We start from the raw sequence: 16,465 nt of genomic DNA, 5'->3' as shown, positions 1-16,465 counted from the left end.
AGGGATATTCCCCCGGTAGACCGGGATCGACAGGGATATTCCCCCGGTAGACCGGGATCGACAGGGATATTCCCCCGGTAGACCGGGATCGACAGGGATATTCCACCGGTAGACCGGGATCCACAGGGATGTTCCCCCTGGTAGACCGGGATCCACAGGGATGTTCCCCCTGGTAGACCGGGATCCACAGGGATATTCCCCCGGTAGACCGGGATCGACAGGGATATTCCACCGGTAGACCGGGATCCACAGGGATGTTCCCCCTGGTAGACCAGGATCCACAGGGATGTTCCCCCTGGTAGACCAGGATCCACAGGGACGTTCCCCCTGGTAGACCAGGATCCACAGGGATGTTCCCCTAGAAGAACCCTGGTTAAAAGTAGTGCACAACATAGGGGAATAGAGTTCCATTTCAGACACAGCCAACGACATCACACACCAGTCGGCGTAACCTGAAGAGATACGTCTGTCCGGTTCGGTCAGGTGTCTTCCAACGTCCTCAGAACAACATGGATGGAACGCAGACTAGTGGTTTAGTCTGATAACCAAGAGGCCAGTTGGCACGGCCGTATACTATTGTCGCATGCTCAACATGAAGAGATCAGAACCCATGAAAGACTTACATTAAAATGGTTGGTGTTTTTTTTTTTTCTCCACTTAAATGAAACGAGTACACACGTCGACCGTCCGAGCTACAAACACCATCTTTTTAATAGCACATGAATGAAGGAGTGAAAATGGGGGGAAAATGAGTCTAATTCAAATAACAAAAATGAACAAAATAATGAAAACCAGCAATTGAAGTTGACTCCAGCTACAATGACGTTCTCCTTCCGATGATCCGCGAGTCATCACATGGCGTATTTCTGCGTCCATTCTCTTGCTATTCTGCTGTATCTGTATGATGGAAAACAAACAAAAACAATAGATGCAGCTTCCCAAACGGCACCCTATCGACTGCACTACTTAGTAGTGCGTACGACCCAGTACATCACCGGGGCCAAGCTTCCTGCCATCCAGGACCTCTACACCAGGCGGTGTCAGAGGCTCTAAAAACAGCCAAAGACTCCAGCCACCCTAATCATAGACTTCTCTCTGCTACCCCTAAGCCATAAGACTGCTGAACAGCTAATCAAAAGAATACCCAGACTACTTTCATTGACCCCCCCCTTTTTACGCTGTTGCTACTCTGGTTATTATCTACGCATAGTCACTTTACCCCAACCTACACGTACAAATTACCTTGACTAACCTGTACAAATTACCTTGACTAACCTGTACCCCTGTACAAATTACCTTGACTAACCTGTACCTCCTGTACAAATTACCTTGACTAACCTGTACAAATTACCTTGACTAACCTGTACAAATTACCTTGACTAACCTGTACAAATTACCTTGACTAACCTGTACAAATTACCTTGACTAACCTGTACAAATTACCTTGACTAACCTGTACAAATTACCTTGACTAACCTGTACAAATTACCTTGACTAACCTGTACAAATTACCTTGACTAACCTGTACAAATTACCTTGACTAACCTGTACATATTACCTTGACTAACCTGTACATATTACCTTGACTAACCTGTACCCCTGTACATATTACCTTGACTAACCTGTACCTCCTGTACATATTACCTTGACTAACCTGTACCCCTGTACATATTACCTTGACTAACCTGTACCCCTGTACATATTACCTTGACTAACCTGTACCCCTGTACATATTACCTTGACTAACCTGTACCCCTGTACATATTACCTTGACTAACCTGTACCCCTGTACATATTACCTTGACTAACCTGTACCCCTGTACATATTACCTTGACTAACCTGTACCTCCTGTACATATTACCTTGACTAACCTGTACCTCCTGTACATATTACCTTGACTAACCTGTACCTCCTGTACATATTACCTTGACTAACCTGTACCCCTGTACATATTACCTTGACTAACCTGTACCCCTGTACATATTACCTTGACTAACCTGTACAAATTACCTTGACTAACCTGTACAAATTACCTTGACTAACCTGTACATATTACCTTGACTAACCTGTACCCCTGTACATATTACCTTGACTAACCTGTACCCCTGTACATATTACCTTGACTAACCTGTACCCCTGTACATATTACCTTGACTAACCTGTACCCCTGTACATATTACCTTGACTAACCTGTACCCCTGTACATATTACCTTGACTAACCTGTACCCCTGTACATATTACCTTGACTAACCTGTACCTCCTGTACATATTACCTTGACTAACCTGTACCCCTGTACATATTACCTTGACTAACCTGTACCCCTGTACATATTACCTTGACTAACCTGTACCCCTGTACAAATTACCTTGACTAACCTGTCCTCCTGTACATATTACCTTGACTAACCTGTACCCCTGTACATATTACCTTGACTAACCTGTACCTCCTGTACATATTACCTTGACTAACCTGTACCCCTGTACATATTACCTTGACTAACCTGTACCCCTGTACATATTACCTTGACTAACCTGTACCCCTGTACATATTACCTTGACTAACCTGTACCCCTGTACATATTACCTTGACTAACCTGTACCCCTGTACATATTACCTTGACTAACCTGTACAAATTACCTTGACTAACCTGTACCCCTGTACAAATTACCTTGACTAACCTGTACCCCTGTACAAATTACCTTGACTAACCTGTACCCCTGTACAAATTACCTTGACTAACCTGTACCTCCTGTACATATTACCTTGACTAACCTGTACCTCCTGTACATATTACCTTGACTAACCTGTACCCCTGTACATATTACCTTGACTAACCTGTACCCCTGTACATATTACCTTGACTAACCTGTACCCCTGTACAAATTACCTTGACTAACCTGTACATATTACCTTGACTAACCTGTACCTCCTGTACATATTACCTTGACTAACCTGTACCCCTGTACATATTACCTTGACTAACCTGTACCCCTGTACATATTACCTTGACTAACCTGTACCCCTGTACATATTACCTTGACTAACCTGTACCCCTGTACATATTACCTTGACTAACCTGTACCTCCTGTACATATTACCTTGACTAACCTGTACCCCTGTACATATTACCTTGACTAACCTGTACCTCCTGTACATATTACCTTGACTAACCTGTACCCCTGTACATATTACCTTGACTAACCTGTACCTCCTGTACAAATTACCTTGACTAACCTGTACCCCTGTACATATTACCTTGACTAACCTGTACCTCCTGTACATAACCTGGTTATTATTAATCTTATTCTTTTACTGTAGTTTGTTTTGTAAATATTTTCTCAACTCTATTTAAAACTGCATTGTTGGTTAAGTGCCTGTAAGTAAGCATTTCACGGTAAGGTCTACTACACCTGCTGTATTTGTCGCACGTGACAAATACAATGTGATTTGAATAGCATTATTTAAGAGAGCAGTAACATCTGGGCCTGTATCCGCATAGTGTCTCAGAGTAGCTGATCTAGGATCAGGAACCCACCTGTCCATATCATCTCATCAATTATGATGTGAAAGGACAAACTGATCCTAGATCAGCACTTTTAGTCAGACGATTTAAGGATACAGGCCCTGATGACGATCAACACCACACTCACAATGCATATCACAAACATCTGAACTTTTAAAGGTCAATTTTCTTCTCAAATTAAAATCACTGCCTGGACAATAAGCACAGAGAAACACATTCACCAATATCCATACTCAATCCCCAAAAGATTATAGTTTACAGAAAAAAACTTGTTGTCCACACAACCAAAGTAAAGCCGTACAAGGACGGTGGTAGACAGTTGTTGGCTGAAGACCAGCCCTGAGTGAGGACCACATGCTGCCATAAACATAGACCATCACACAACAACCTCCTCTCCACAGACACGGGGCATTATTCCGCTTTGAGAGAGAGACACGGGGCATTATTCCGCTTTGAGAGAGAGACACGGGGCATTATTCCGCTTTGAGAGAGAGACACGGGGCATTATTCCGCTTTGAGAGAGAGACACGGGGCATTATTCCGCTTTGAGAGAGAGACACGGGGCATTATTCCGCTTTGAGAGAGAGACACGGGGCATTATTCCGCTTTGAGAGAGAGACACGGGGCATTATTCCGCTTTGAGAGAGAGACACGGGGCATTATTCCGCTTTGAGAGAGAGACACGGGGCATTATTCCGCTTTGAGAGAGAGACACGGGGCATTATTCCGCTTTGAGAGAGAGACACGGGGCATTATTCCGCTTTGAGAGAGAGACACGGGGCATTATTCCGCTTTGAGAGAGAGACACGGGGCATTATTCCGCTTTGAGAGAGAGACACGGGGCATTATTCCGCTTTGAGAGAGAGACGGGGCATTATTCCGCTTTGAGAGAGAGACGGGGCATTATTCCGCTTTGAGAGAGACACGGGGCATTATCCCGCTTTGAGAGACACGGGGCATTATTCCGCTTTGAGAGACACGGGGCATTATTCCGTTTTGAGAGACACGGGACATTATCCTGCTTTGAGACACACGGGACATTATTCTGCTTTGAGACACACGGGGCATTATTCTGCTATGAGAGACACGGGGCATTATTCTGCTATGAGAGACACGGGACATTATTCTGCTATGAGAGACACGGGACATTATTCTGCTATGAGAGACACGGGACATTATTCTGCTATGAGAGACACGGGACATTATTCTGCTATGAGAGACACGGGACATTATTCTGCTATGAGAGACACGGGACATTATTCTGCTATGAGAGACACGGGACATTATCCTGCTATGAGAGACACGGGACATTATCCTGCTATGAGAGACACGGGACATTATCCTGCTATGAGAGACACGGGGCATTATTCTGCTTTGAGAGACACGGGGCATTATTCTGCTTTGAGAGACACGGGGCATTATTCTGCTTTGAGAGACACGGGGGATTATCCTGCTTTGTCTCGGCTGTAGACCATGATCGTGTGTACCGGTCCCCGACTGAAAGCAAACAGGAACATGTTTATCAACTTCCAGTGATCAAAACTTGATGAAAATACATATTTTTGTTTGAGACAGCAGTACAGGATACTTACTTGTCACTATCTGTTTTATAGATGCGTGCAATCTCTGGTACTAGAGGGTCGTCTGGGTTGGGGTCACATAAGAGGGAGCAAATGGAGAGCAGAACTGTGGAGGAAGACAGGTACAAGAGTTACAACCCGTTTCTCTGTTGTGTAACTAGGAACAGGAGCCATGGGTTGGATCCCCTCTACAGACGACTCTCACATAGACATCTAGGCCATGTGATGTAGTAATGTCTGATTCCTTATGATACATACACACAGAGGCACATTAAAAATGGTAGAAAACATCTCCAGAGTCTCTCTTGAAATAACTTTGTAGTCCGGGACTAGGCTTAATCTGTGTCCGGTAAACTGCCCCATAATGCACCTTCAGTGGATCTGTCCGTCACAGAGTAGTCCTAACTCACCTTTAGAAATAGTTAAAGCCGGCGACCACTGTGATCTGAGAATATCCAGACAGATACTGCCGTTACTGTTAATATTGGGGTGGTAAATTCTTGTGGTAAACGCTAACTGGGAGAGAAAGAGAGAGAGAGACAGAGAGAGAGGAGAACAAGAGACAGAGAGAAAGACGGAGACAGAGACAGAGACAGACAGACAAAAATATTAATTCAACAAAACATTAACTAGTAAATCACCCTTCCTACCACACAACATTAACTAGTAAAATCACCCCTCCTACCCCACCACATTAACTAGTAAATCACCCCTCCTACCCCACCACATTAACTAGTAAATCACCCCTCCTACCCCACCACATTAACTAGTAAATCACCCCTCCTACCACACAACATTAACTACATGCAGCATCATCAGGCTGCAGTCTAGAACAATACAAATGTCCATAAGTGTAACCCCTGACAGGGATTTAGGAACGACCCCCTTTCCTATCCTATGTGAAGTGACCCCTTACCTTAGGGGGTTTGAAAGGATAGTCTGTAGGGAAATGAATAGTCAAGAAGAAGACGCCCCCCTGATATGGACTGTCATTCTGAAAGGAGAGGAAGAGAATCACAGTGCCATCTGTAATAACCACTGATCAACATTTCCCTTCCAACTGCCTTCACTTCCAGAAAATGTAATACATTTAATCAAAACAGCAATTCAAGATGATAGAATTACTCACAGGACCCATGATGGTGGCTTGCCAGTGAAACACTGACAGGGGGAGAGGAGGAGGGAGAGGGGGGAGAAGGAGGGAGGGGAGGAGGGAGAGAAGGAGGGAGAGGGGGGAGAGAGAGAAGGAGGGAGAGGAGGAGGGAGGGGAGGAGAGTTAGTGCACATTAAGGGTCATTATAATCTTTAACCAGTGTTTCTTAACGCACATTTGATCAGGTGTATTAGCGCTCGGGCAAAAAACTAAAATATTCAGCCCTTTGGTTCTCCAGCACCAAGATTAAGAATAACTGCCTTCAACAGTTCCATAAAAATAAAGTCAAAAGACACCTACTGTCATCTCCCACTGGTCCTGCTGAGCACTGCGCTGGAGGATCACGAGCCAGATCATTCAGCTCCTGCAATGCAACAAGAGAGACGAGGAACAATTAGCTCTAAACCAATAAACAAGAGAGACGAGGAACAAATAGCTCTAAACCAGAGGCAGACATTTTGAATGATGAAAGCAACACGGTGTGCTCCAGTCTGAGAACAAAGAAGAATGAATGACAGCCTGTCACTGGGATTATAGGCTATCAGCCCAAAGTAACCTACACCGGGGGCATCCTCAGTAGCAAAACGTTTGGCAAAAGAAAACAAGTGTTTTGTATTTAAAAGTTCAGGAAGTCCCTCCCCGTTGCTGTTAGTTTTCTTCCGTTTGATGCATAGTGAACACAACCCAACTGTGTGTTCTGGTGAAAGGAAGATGCCATTTCTCCGAGAACCAGTCAGACGGACATTCAACACCACCGAAACAATGAGGTAAAGCATAACATGACCTCTACCATGACGGCAACCGCTGATGGAAAGTTGTTGTACTGTTCCCATTACAGAAAACAGACCCACGGGCCCTGGTCACAAGTGGTGCACTATAAAAAGATGAAAGAGGGTGCCATTAAGGAGGTTGTATAGCCTGGGTCCAGGGTTAGCAAAGCTAACCACCATATTGACTGTTGACAACAATGCGGTGGAGGCAGCAGCGGAATTAGCAAATGAGAAAACAGACTTTTCCTTAACCGTCTAAGAAAACTGAGGAGAGAGGACACCAAATGAATGAACTGTATAAATCAATAGCCTAACTGTTAAATGTGCCTGGCTTTATAAATCATCCATATATACAGTGCATTTGGAAACTATTCAGTCCCGTTTACCTTTTGCCACATTTTGTTACGTTACAGCCTTATTTCTAAAATGGATTAAATTGTTTTTTCCTGCCTCATCAATATACACACAATAGCGCATAGTGACAAAGCAAAAACCAGGTTTTTGAAAATTGCGCAATTTTATAAAAAGTGATTACAGCCTCGAGTCTTCTTGGGTTTGACGCTACAAGCTTGGCACACCTGTATTTGGAGAGTTCCTCCCATTCTTCTCTGCAGATCCACTCAAGTTCTATCAGGTTGGATGGGGAGTGTCGCTGCACAGCTATTTTCAGGTCTCTCCAGAGATGTTCGACCAGGTTCAAGTCCAGGCTCTGGCTGGGCCACTCAAGGACATTCAGAGACTTCAGAGACACTACTGCATTGTCCTGGCTGTGTTCTTAGGGTCGTTGTCCTGTTGGAAGGTGAACCTTCACCACAGTCTGAAGTCCTGATCAGGTTATCATCAAGGATCTCGCTGTACTTTGCTCTGTTCATCTTTCCCTCAATCCTGCCTATTCTCCCAGTCCCTGCCTACAGGGTGTTACGGTACAGAGTCAATGTGGAGGCTATATACAGGGTGTTACGGTACAGAGTCAATGTGGAGGCTATATACAGGGTGTACCGATACAGAGTCAATGTGCGGGGGAACAGGTTAGTCGAGCCAATTTGTACATGTAGGTACAGGTGACCATGCATAGATAATAAACAGCGAGTAGCAGCAGGACCTAGACTTGGCGTTCCAGTACCGCTTGCCGTGCGGTAGCAGAGAGAGCCACCTGACAATTTGTCAGACTGTGCCTTCCTCAGATCTGTGCCTTGACACAATCAATTTTAGAATAAGGCTGTAAGGTAACAAAATGTGGATTTTATTTAACGATGTTCAGAGTTTGTTATAACAAAAGTATTGATGTGAATATGATAGGCTATAGGTCAGGCCCTATTGATCACGGGCATGTGACGCATACGTTTCACGTGAAGAGAGTCAGGGTTGAGGGAATGTTTTTTCCTAAACAAGTGAGGGATTTCAGGACGACAATTACAGCCATTTCTGACTGAAAAGTTGTGTTGCAGCTTCAGCAACACGGACAGTGCGATAACATCAAGTGTTTATGTGGTGGTCGCTGCAGCAGGGAGGAGAGAGAGAGAGAGAGACAATGGGTGCTAGTCACAAGCAGTCATTGTTAACATGGCGCAGCAAGTCTGGGCCAGACCCACAGGCCCAATCAAATCAATTGCGGTCAGACTGCCTCTAGTCATTTGTGTGTCTTAATTATTTAATCAAACCGTGTGCTTAAAGCATCAGACAACCTCGGTGCATATAGTTGATTTGATTAAAACACATAGGATGCGCCTATATACGGAAAAATACATTATAGAACATTTTGACCAATCAATTGTTCTAAAGAACGTTGGTCATTGGTCTACCAAAATGTTTTAGTTGGGGACAGGCCTGTTAATACATATTTTATTTAACCTTTATTTAACTAGGCAAGTCAGTTAAGAACAAATTCTTATTTATAATGACGGCCTAGAACGACTGATTTTTACCTTGTCCGTTCGGGGATTCGATCCAATAATAATGTTTACATACTGTAGTCATGGCCATCCTAGACAACTATTGCTGTACATACACTGTTGGAAGTGGTGTAAAGCTTGCTGCCATTGGACTCTGGAGCAGTGGAAACGCATTCTCTGAAGGGATGAATCACACTTCACCACCTGGCAGTCCAAAGGACGAATCTGAGTTTGGCAGAAGCCAGGAGAACGCTACCTGCCCGAATGCATAGTGTCAACTAAAGATTGGTGGAGGAGGAATAATGGTCTGAGGCTGTTTTTCATGGTTCGGGCTAGGCTCCTTAGTTACAATGAAGGGACATCTTAATGCTACAGCATGCAATGACATCCTAGACTACTTTGTGGGAACAGTTTGGGGAAGGCCGTTTCCTGTTTCAGCATGACACTTTGCATTTATTATGGATCCCCATTAGTTCCTGCCAAGGCAGCAGCTACACTTCCTGGGGTTTATTATGGATCCCCATTAGTTCCTGCAAGGCATATTAATAAGACACTTACATTACTCATAAAACAGATAAAACAGTACATTACACCACTACATATCTACAATACAACATTTTTAATACCACCATACAACAATAATACAATATATGCCTATGTCTGTACCTGTGTGTGTGTGTCTCTTCACAGTCATCACTGTTCCATAAGGTGCATTTATACCAGTTTTTTTAATATATTTTGATGTGGAATAGAGTTCCATGTAGTCATGGCTCTATGTAGTACTGTGCACCTCCCATAGTCTGTTCTGTACTTGGGGACTGTGAAGAGATCTCTGGTGGCATGTCTTGTGGGGTATGCATGGGTGTCTGAGCTGTGTGATAGTATTTTAAAAACAGACAGCTCTGTGCATTCAGCTTGTCAACACTTCTTACAAAAAACAAAAGTAGTGATGACATCAATCTCTTTTCTACTTTGAGCCATGCGAGATTTACATGCATATCATTAATGTTAGCTCTCTGTGTACTTTTAAGGGCCAGCTGTGCTGTCCTGAGGCAATTGCAATTTTCTTAAGTCCCTCTTTGTGGCACCTGACCACACGACTGAACAGTAGTCTAGGTGCGACACAACTAGGGCCTGTAGGACCTGCCTTGTTGATAGTGCTGTTAAGAAGGCAGAGCAGCGCTTTATTATGTGCAGACTTCTCCCCATCTTAGCTACTGCTTGTATCAATATGTTTTGACCATGACAGTTTACAAACCAGGGTTACTCCAAGCAGTTTAGTCACCTCAACTTGTTCAATTTCCACATGATTCATAACAAGATTTAGTTGAGGTTTAGGGTTTAGTCCTAAATACAATGCATTTAGTTTTGGGAATACTCGGGACTAACATTCCTTGTTTCCCATTCTGGAACTAACTGCAGCTCTTTGCAGCTGGGGACAATACAATGCACACAATGCTACAGACCATTCAAGTTGAGGGAGCCTACAATTGGCATGCTGGCTCCAGAAATGTCCACCAGAGCTGTTGCCGGATAATTTAATGTTAATTTCTCTACCACCGCATCCAACGCTGTTTTAGAGAATTTGGCAGTACTTCGAAACAACCGCGGATCACGAGATTTGTGTGGCATTACCTATGTTGTATTTATGTAGCTTCATTTAACCCTTTTAAAAATGGCGTTTATCAAATATGAACCGTTAACTACACCTGCTGATGTGTAACAGTGAGAGATAACCAGTGATGACTGTATTCATATGTGCCCCCCCCCCCACCCCCCGGGGCCTCTCCATTGGGATATCAATGGCCCAACGTCATCAAAATGGCTGAGGTGTTGCTGGCTAGTGGCTTATAGAGGAGCAGGTTCAGATAGAGTACAATAATTAGATACACACATTTATATTCAGTTACATTATTAGTGATCTTCTTAGTTAACGTTTTATCCACCTAGCTAGCTACCCAGTCTCATCTTACATGTACATTTTGCTAGCTAACGTTTCGTTAGCATACGTTACCGGTACTTTTAGCTAGGTCTGGTGAGATGGCTATCTATCGTTCAGCTAACATCTAGCTAGCTGGCAGCACAACAATGATGACTGAAATTGAATTTCACTAGCCAAGTAGCATCAACGTTGCCTCAGAAAAATACTTTTTTATCAGACAGGCATTATATCATTAGTTAGCGGAGTGTTTCGCTTTGAGATAGCCGATCAAACTGATACGATTTACGATGGAGTTATGTGGCGACTAGTGGGCGAGCTGGCACTCCGACGTCCCTTAACCAACGTTAGCTAGATTGTATCTAAAACTAACTTGTTTCAGCACCCAAAGGATAGCAGCCAATTACACACGATCGTAATGTATAATTACGGGCTATTCTTTGGGTGCTGAAATCAATAGTTTGACACCCAAATAACTAGTAATAATAGTACTAGCTAGTTATCTAGGTAGCTAGATACTACCTAACGAGCTAGCCAGTCTAGTGTCAACAATCCGATGGCACAGATGAAAATAGTATTTGGATATGGGACGGGCGTTAGCTAGATTGCTAGCTAGCCAACTTTAGCCATAATTAAACGTTAACTAACCAGCTAACGACGTACATCAACAATCGAGCTAACAAAAATGTGGCTAACTTGCTACCTAGTTAGTTACCTTGTGGATCCTTTTCAGCGCCATCCTCGCTCCGAGAGAATTGCAATCAATTTTGCAATGCGAATCTTCACCGAGTTTGCCCAACTGGGCAACTGACACGGTATAACAGGCTAGCTAGCTAGCTGGACAGACAAATTCAATGTTAGCTAACGTTAAGCGTCGACCCTAATATAGCTAGCTATGCTAACGTTAGCTAGATGGCTAACGTGCGGCTGTGCGTATGCCGCGGCGTCGAAAAAACAAACAATTCCTTTACAAATAGCTAGCTAACTAATCTTCACTTTAAATAAGTCAATACGGACGACCACGTCTTTATCGTCATTAACCTATATATTCCTTCGTAGCTTGTATAAATAACTGTTCTTCCGCAAAATGTTATCAACAAGATGTCCTCTCCGTCCCGATAACAAGTAGCATGACAGGGAGCTAACCGCTGGCTAGCTATGCATTCAGAATGGGCGGTCCTGTGGATCACTCCGCCCCAACCCTTGTGCAGTAAAAACAAACAAGATTGTTGAATTTCACACAAACCTTTTTGACCATCATATATAATATCCCACTAATATGAACCTAATTTCAATCAAATGTATTTATAAAGCCCTTTTTACATCAGCAGATGTCACAACGTGCTTTACATAAACCCAGCCTAAAACCCTAAACAGCAAGCAATGCAAATGTGGTTACCTATTTATGTATTAGGTAACACATAGTTATAATAAACACACACACAGTCTCATGATATAATTTATATGCAAAAATAATATGTAGTCAAACATCTCAGCAGTAGGACAACAGGAGCCACTGTTCAATGTTGTGTTTCATACATATCGGTACCACAAGTATCATATTTGATTTATTTAACCTTTATTTAACCAGGAAGGGCTCATTGAGGTTTAAAATCTCTTTTTCAAGAGCGTCCTGGCCAAGATAGGCAGCACCAAGTCATTACAAAAATTACAGACAGACAACATGAAAAACTACAAGTAATCTAGTAAAAACCATTGAATTCACAAGAGTATAACAAAATCAAAAACAGCAAATTAAAAACATTGACAGGTCAGGGAATCAGCCTCAAAATCCTTCATCAGTGATTTAAAAACACCAATCGGGACAAGTTCTTCCAGTTTAAAATTATTTTGTAAGGTGTTCCAAGACGATGGCGCAGAGTACATAAAAGACCTTTTACCAAATTCAGTTTGGACATTTGGAACAGTTAGCAGGATAAAGTCCAGCGAACGAAGAGAGTACCCACCACATTTCTGAACAATAAAAATGCCCAAATAAAAAGGTAGTAAACCCAAAATGGCTTTGTAAATAAAAGTATACCAGTGACTGAGCCTACGAGTGACTAGGGAAGGCCAGCCAGCCCTGGTATACAAAGTGCAGTGGTGCGTAAGGGTTCTGCAGTTTAAAATAAATCTCAAAGTGCCATGGTAAAGAGTGTCAATTGATCTCAAACACTGAGCGGAAGAATTCATATATAAAATATCTCCATAGTCTAGTAAAGGCATAAATGTAGCTGATACTAGCCTCCTTCTGGCTTCAAAAGAAAAACAGGCCTTATTCCTAAAATAAAATCCCAATTTCAGCTTCAATTTTTTTGTAAGTTGTTGAATATGCAATTTAAAAGAGAGGCCGTCATCAATTAGAATTCCAAGATATTTATATGAGGTTACAACCTCAATCTCCTTGCCCTGACAGGTAGTAATAGGTGAAAGGTTCAGAGGTCTATTTCTTGCATTAGAAAACACCATTAGTTTAGTTTTGTCAGTATTGAGGATAAGCTTCAATTGACACAAGGTATGTTGAACAGTATAAAAAGCAGTTTGCAAGTTCTGGAAAGCTTTTGTAAGAGACGAGGCACAACAGTAAATAACAGTATCATCAGCATAAAAATGAAGTTGTGCATTTTGGACATTTTTGTCTAAATCATTTATATAAATAGTGAATAAGAGAGGACCAAGTACAGAGCCTTGGGGCACACCATTCAGGACAGACAATTTAACAGACATAAGCCCATCAAATTGAGTGCACTGAGTTCTATCAGACAGATAGTTAGCAAACCATGCAACTGCATGCTCCGAAAGACCTACACTCAACAATCTCTGCCTTAGTATGGCATGATCAACTGTATCAAAAGCCTTAGAGAGATCAATAAAAAGTGAGACACAGTGCTGTTTTTTGTCAAGGGCTTCAGTGATATCATTTAAAACCTTCATGGCTGCTGTAATTGTGCTATGCTTCTTCCTGAAGCCCGATTGGTACATTGATAAAATAGAGTTAGTAAATAAAAACTCTTTTAGCTGTTCACTTACAAGGGTTTCAAGTATTTTAGCCAGGGGTGACAGCTTTGAGATTGGCCTATAATTATTTAAAAGAGTTGGATCTCCCCCTTTTAAAAGTGGTAGGACAAATGCTGATTTCCAGATCTTTGGAATTTCATTACATTCCAGGGTTAGATTGAACAGATATGTAAGTGGTTCAGCTATGAAATCAGCTGCCAGATTTAAAAAGCAAGGATCCAAAAGATCAGGACCTGCAGGCTTTCTTTGATCTAAGGATTTCAGGGCTTTATGTACCACCTGCACTGAGAATGGCAAAAAGCTAAAAGTTTGACCAGCTCTCACTGGTTCATCCACACAGGGTTGTACAGAGACAGAGGACAGGACACTGGTTCATCCACACAGGGTTGTACAGAGTCAGAGGACACTGAATCAAACAGCCTACCAGATGATACAAAGTGCTCATTGAAACAATTCAGCATTTCAGTTTTGTCATATATAGCAACAGAGTCCTTCAAAACACATGACGGTAATTCATTAACATTACTGTTACCAGACATAGACTTAATAGCATTCCAAAACATTCTAGGGTCATTCAGGTTATCAGTGGTAACAGACATAAAATATTCAGACTTCCTGAGAAGAAAATAACACTTGTTTCGTAACTGCCTAAAAATAAGCCAATCAGCATCGGAACATGATTTCCTTGCTTTAGCCAATGCTAGATTATGGTCGTGAATAATACAAGACAGCTCAGAAGAAAACCATGGATTATCCCGCCCTTTAACCCTGAACCTGCGGAATGGGGCATGTTTGTTTACTATTTGGAAAAACCCATCATGAAAGAATATCCAGGCAGTTTCCACATCAGGGATAAAATCCATCTTGATCCAGTCAAAATAAAACAAATCATGAAGGAAAGCCTGCTCATTAAAACACTTCAAAATCATAGGAACAACCATAGAGCATACAGTGTCAGCAAACATGATTCATTCAATTTGGAATCCACAGTAGACAATATGGTAGCTTTTGTTATTGTAAATAAACCTGAAGTGACCATGAACATGGAGCTTAGTACACTATATGGAACTCTGTTGACACAGAACTATGATGAGATCATTTCCAATTAAATATGACAGCATATATACAGTGGGGCAAAAAAGTATTTAGGCAGCCACCAATTGTGCAAGTTCTCCCACTTAAAAAGATGAGAGAGGCCTGTAATTTTCATCATAGGTACACTTCAACTATGACAGACAAAATGAGAAATAAAAATCCAGAAAATCACATTGTAGGATTTTTAATGAATTTATTTGCAAATTATGGTGGAAAATAAATTGCGAACTAATTTGCCAGAATTGTACATAATTATGACATAACATTGAAGGTTGTGCAATGCAATAGCAATATTTAGACTTATGGATGCCACCCGTTCGATAAAATATGGAACGGTTCCGTATTTCACTGAAAGAATAAACTTTTGTTTTCGAAATGATAGATTCCGGATTGACCAAAGGCTCGTATTTCTGTGTTTTTTATATTATAATTAAGTCTATGATTTGATATTTGATATAGCAGTCTGACTGAGCGGTGGTAGACAGCAGCAGGCTCATAAGCATTCATTCAAACTTTACTGCGTTTTGCCAGCAGCTCTTAGCAATGCTTGAAGCACAGCGCTGTTTATGACTTCAAGCCTATCAACTCCCGAGATTAGGCTGGCAATACTAAAGTGCCTATTAGAACATCCAATAGTCAAAGGTCTATGAAATACAAATGGTATAGAGAGAGAAATAGTCGACGCGTCATAATTACTATAATAACTACAACCTAAAACTTCTTACCTGGGAATATTGAAGAACTGGGAATATTGAACCACCAGCTTTCATATGTTTCAAGCAAGGAGCTTAAACGTTATCTTTTTTACATGGCACATACTGCACTTTTACTTTCTTCTCCAACACTGTGTTTTTGCATTATTTAAACCAAATTGAACATGTTTCATTATTTATTTGAGACTAAATAGATTGTATTTATTTATTATATTAAGTTAAAATAAAAGTGTTCATTCAGTATTGTTGTAATTGTCATTTATTACAAATATATATATATAAAAATCAACTGATTAATCGGTGCCAGCTTTTTTTGGTCCTCCAATAATCGGTATCGGCGTTGAAAAATCATGATCGGTCGACCTCTAATACAAAACATACACATACAAAACGGCAACAAACAGACACACACAAACATCACCCCTGCCCAGAACCACCACAACATCATCCCTGCCCAGACCCACCTGCTCACACCCCAAATTTCCCCGTGTAACACTCTCCACCACATGGCGTCTGTCACGACTTCCGACCGAAGTTGGCTACTCTCCTTGTTCTGGCGGCATTCGGCGATCAACGTCACCGGCTTTCTAGCCATCGCCGCTCCATTTCTCATATATCCATTTGTTTTGTCTTGTTCCATTACACACCTGGTTTTCATTCCATAATCACTGCATGTATTTAGTCCTCTGTTCCCCTCCATGTCTTTGTGTGTAAATGTTTATTGTTGTGTGGATATTGTCAGGCGCTAAACTTTTGTTATGTTCCGTGTTTTTGGCACG

The 16,465-nt window shown here is 41.9% G+C and overlaps 1 protein-coding gene across 2 annotated transcripts; it reads right to left on the bottom strand.

Moving 5' to 3' along the window:
• Positions 1 to 619: 619 nt before the first annotated feature.
• On the bottom strand, positions 620 to 12,003 carry LOC120038401 (ubiquitin-conjugating enzyme E2 D2-like). 2 transcript variants are annotated; one of them, XM_038984160.1, is made up of 7 exons: positions 11,576 to 12,003; positions 6,560 to 6,623; positions 6,236 to 6,267; positions 6,023 to 6,100; positions 5,517 to 5,622; positions 5,119 to 5,212; positions 620 to 897 (listed from the first exon to the last, which is right to left on the bottom strand). In XM_038984160.1, exons 1-7 carry the CDS (start codon positions 11,597 to 11,599, stop codon positions 852 to 854), a joined length of 444 nt encoding a protein of 147 aa, XP_038840088.1. In that variant the 5' UTR covers positions 11,600 to 12,003; the 3' UTR covers positions 620 to 851. The 2 variants fall into 2 exon arrangements, with proteins under 2 accessions (XP_038840088.1, XP_038840089.1); XM_038984161.1 differs by lacking the exon at positions 6,023 to 6,100.
• Between the last annotated feature and the right edge of the window lie 4,462 nt (positions 12,004 to 16,465).

This window comes from Salvelinus namaycush, unplaced genomic scaffold (assembly GCF_016432855.1).
Source record: "Salvelinus namaycush isolate Seneca unplaced genomic scaffold, SaNama_1.0 Scaffold2181, whole genome shotgun sequence".
NCBI lineage: Eukaryota > Metazoa > Chordata > Actinopteri > Salmoniformes > Salmonidae > Salvelinus > Salvelinus namaycush.
Note: the sequence above shows the minus strand (reverse complement) of the source record. Positions and strands in the feature narration are given on the sequence as shown.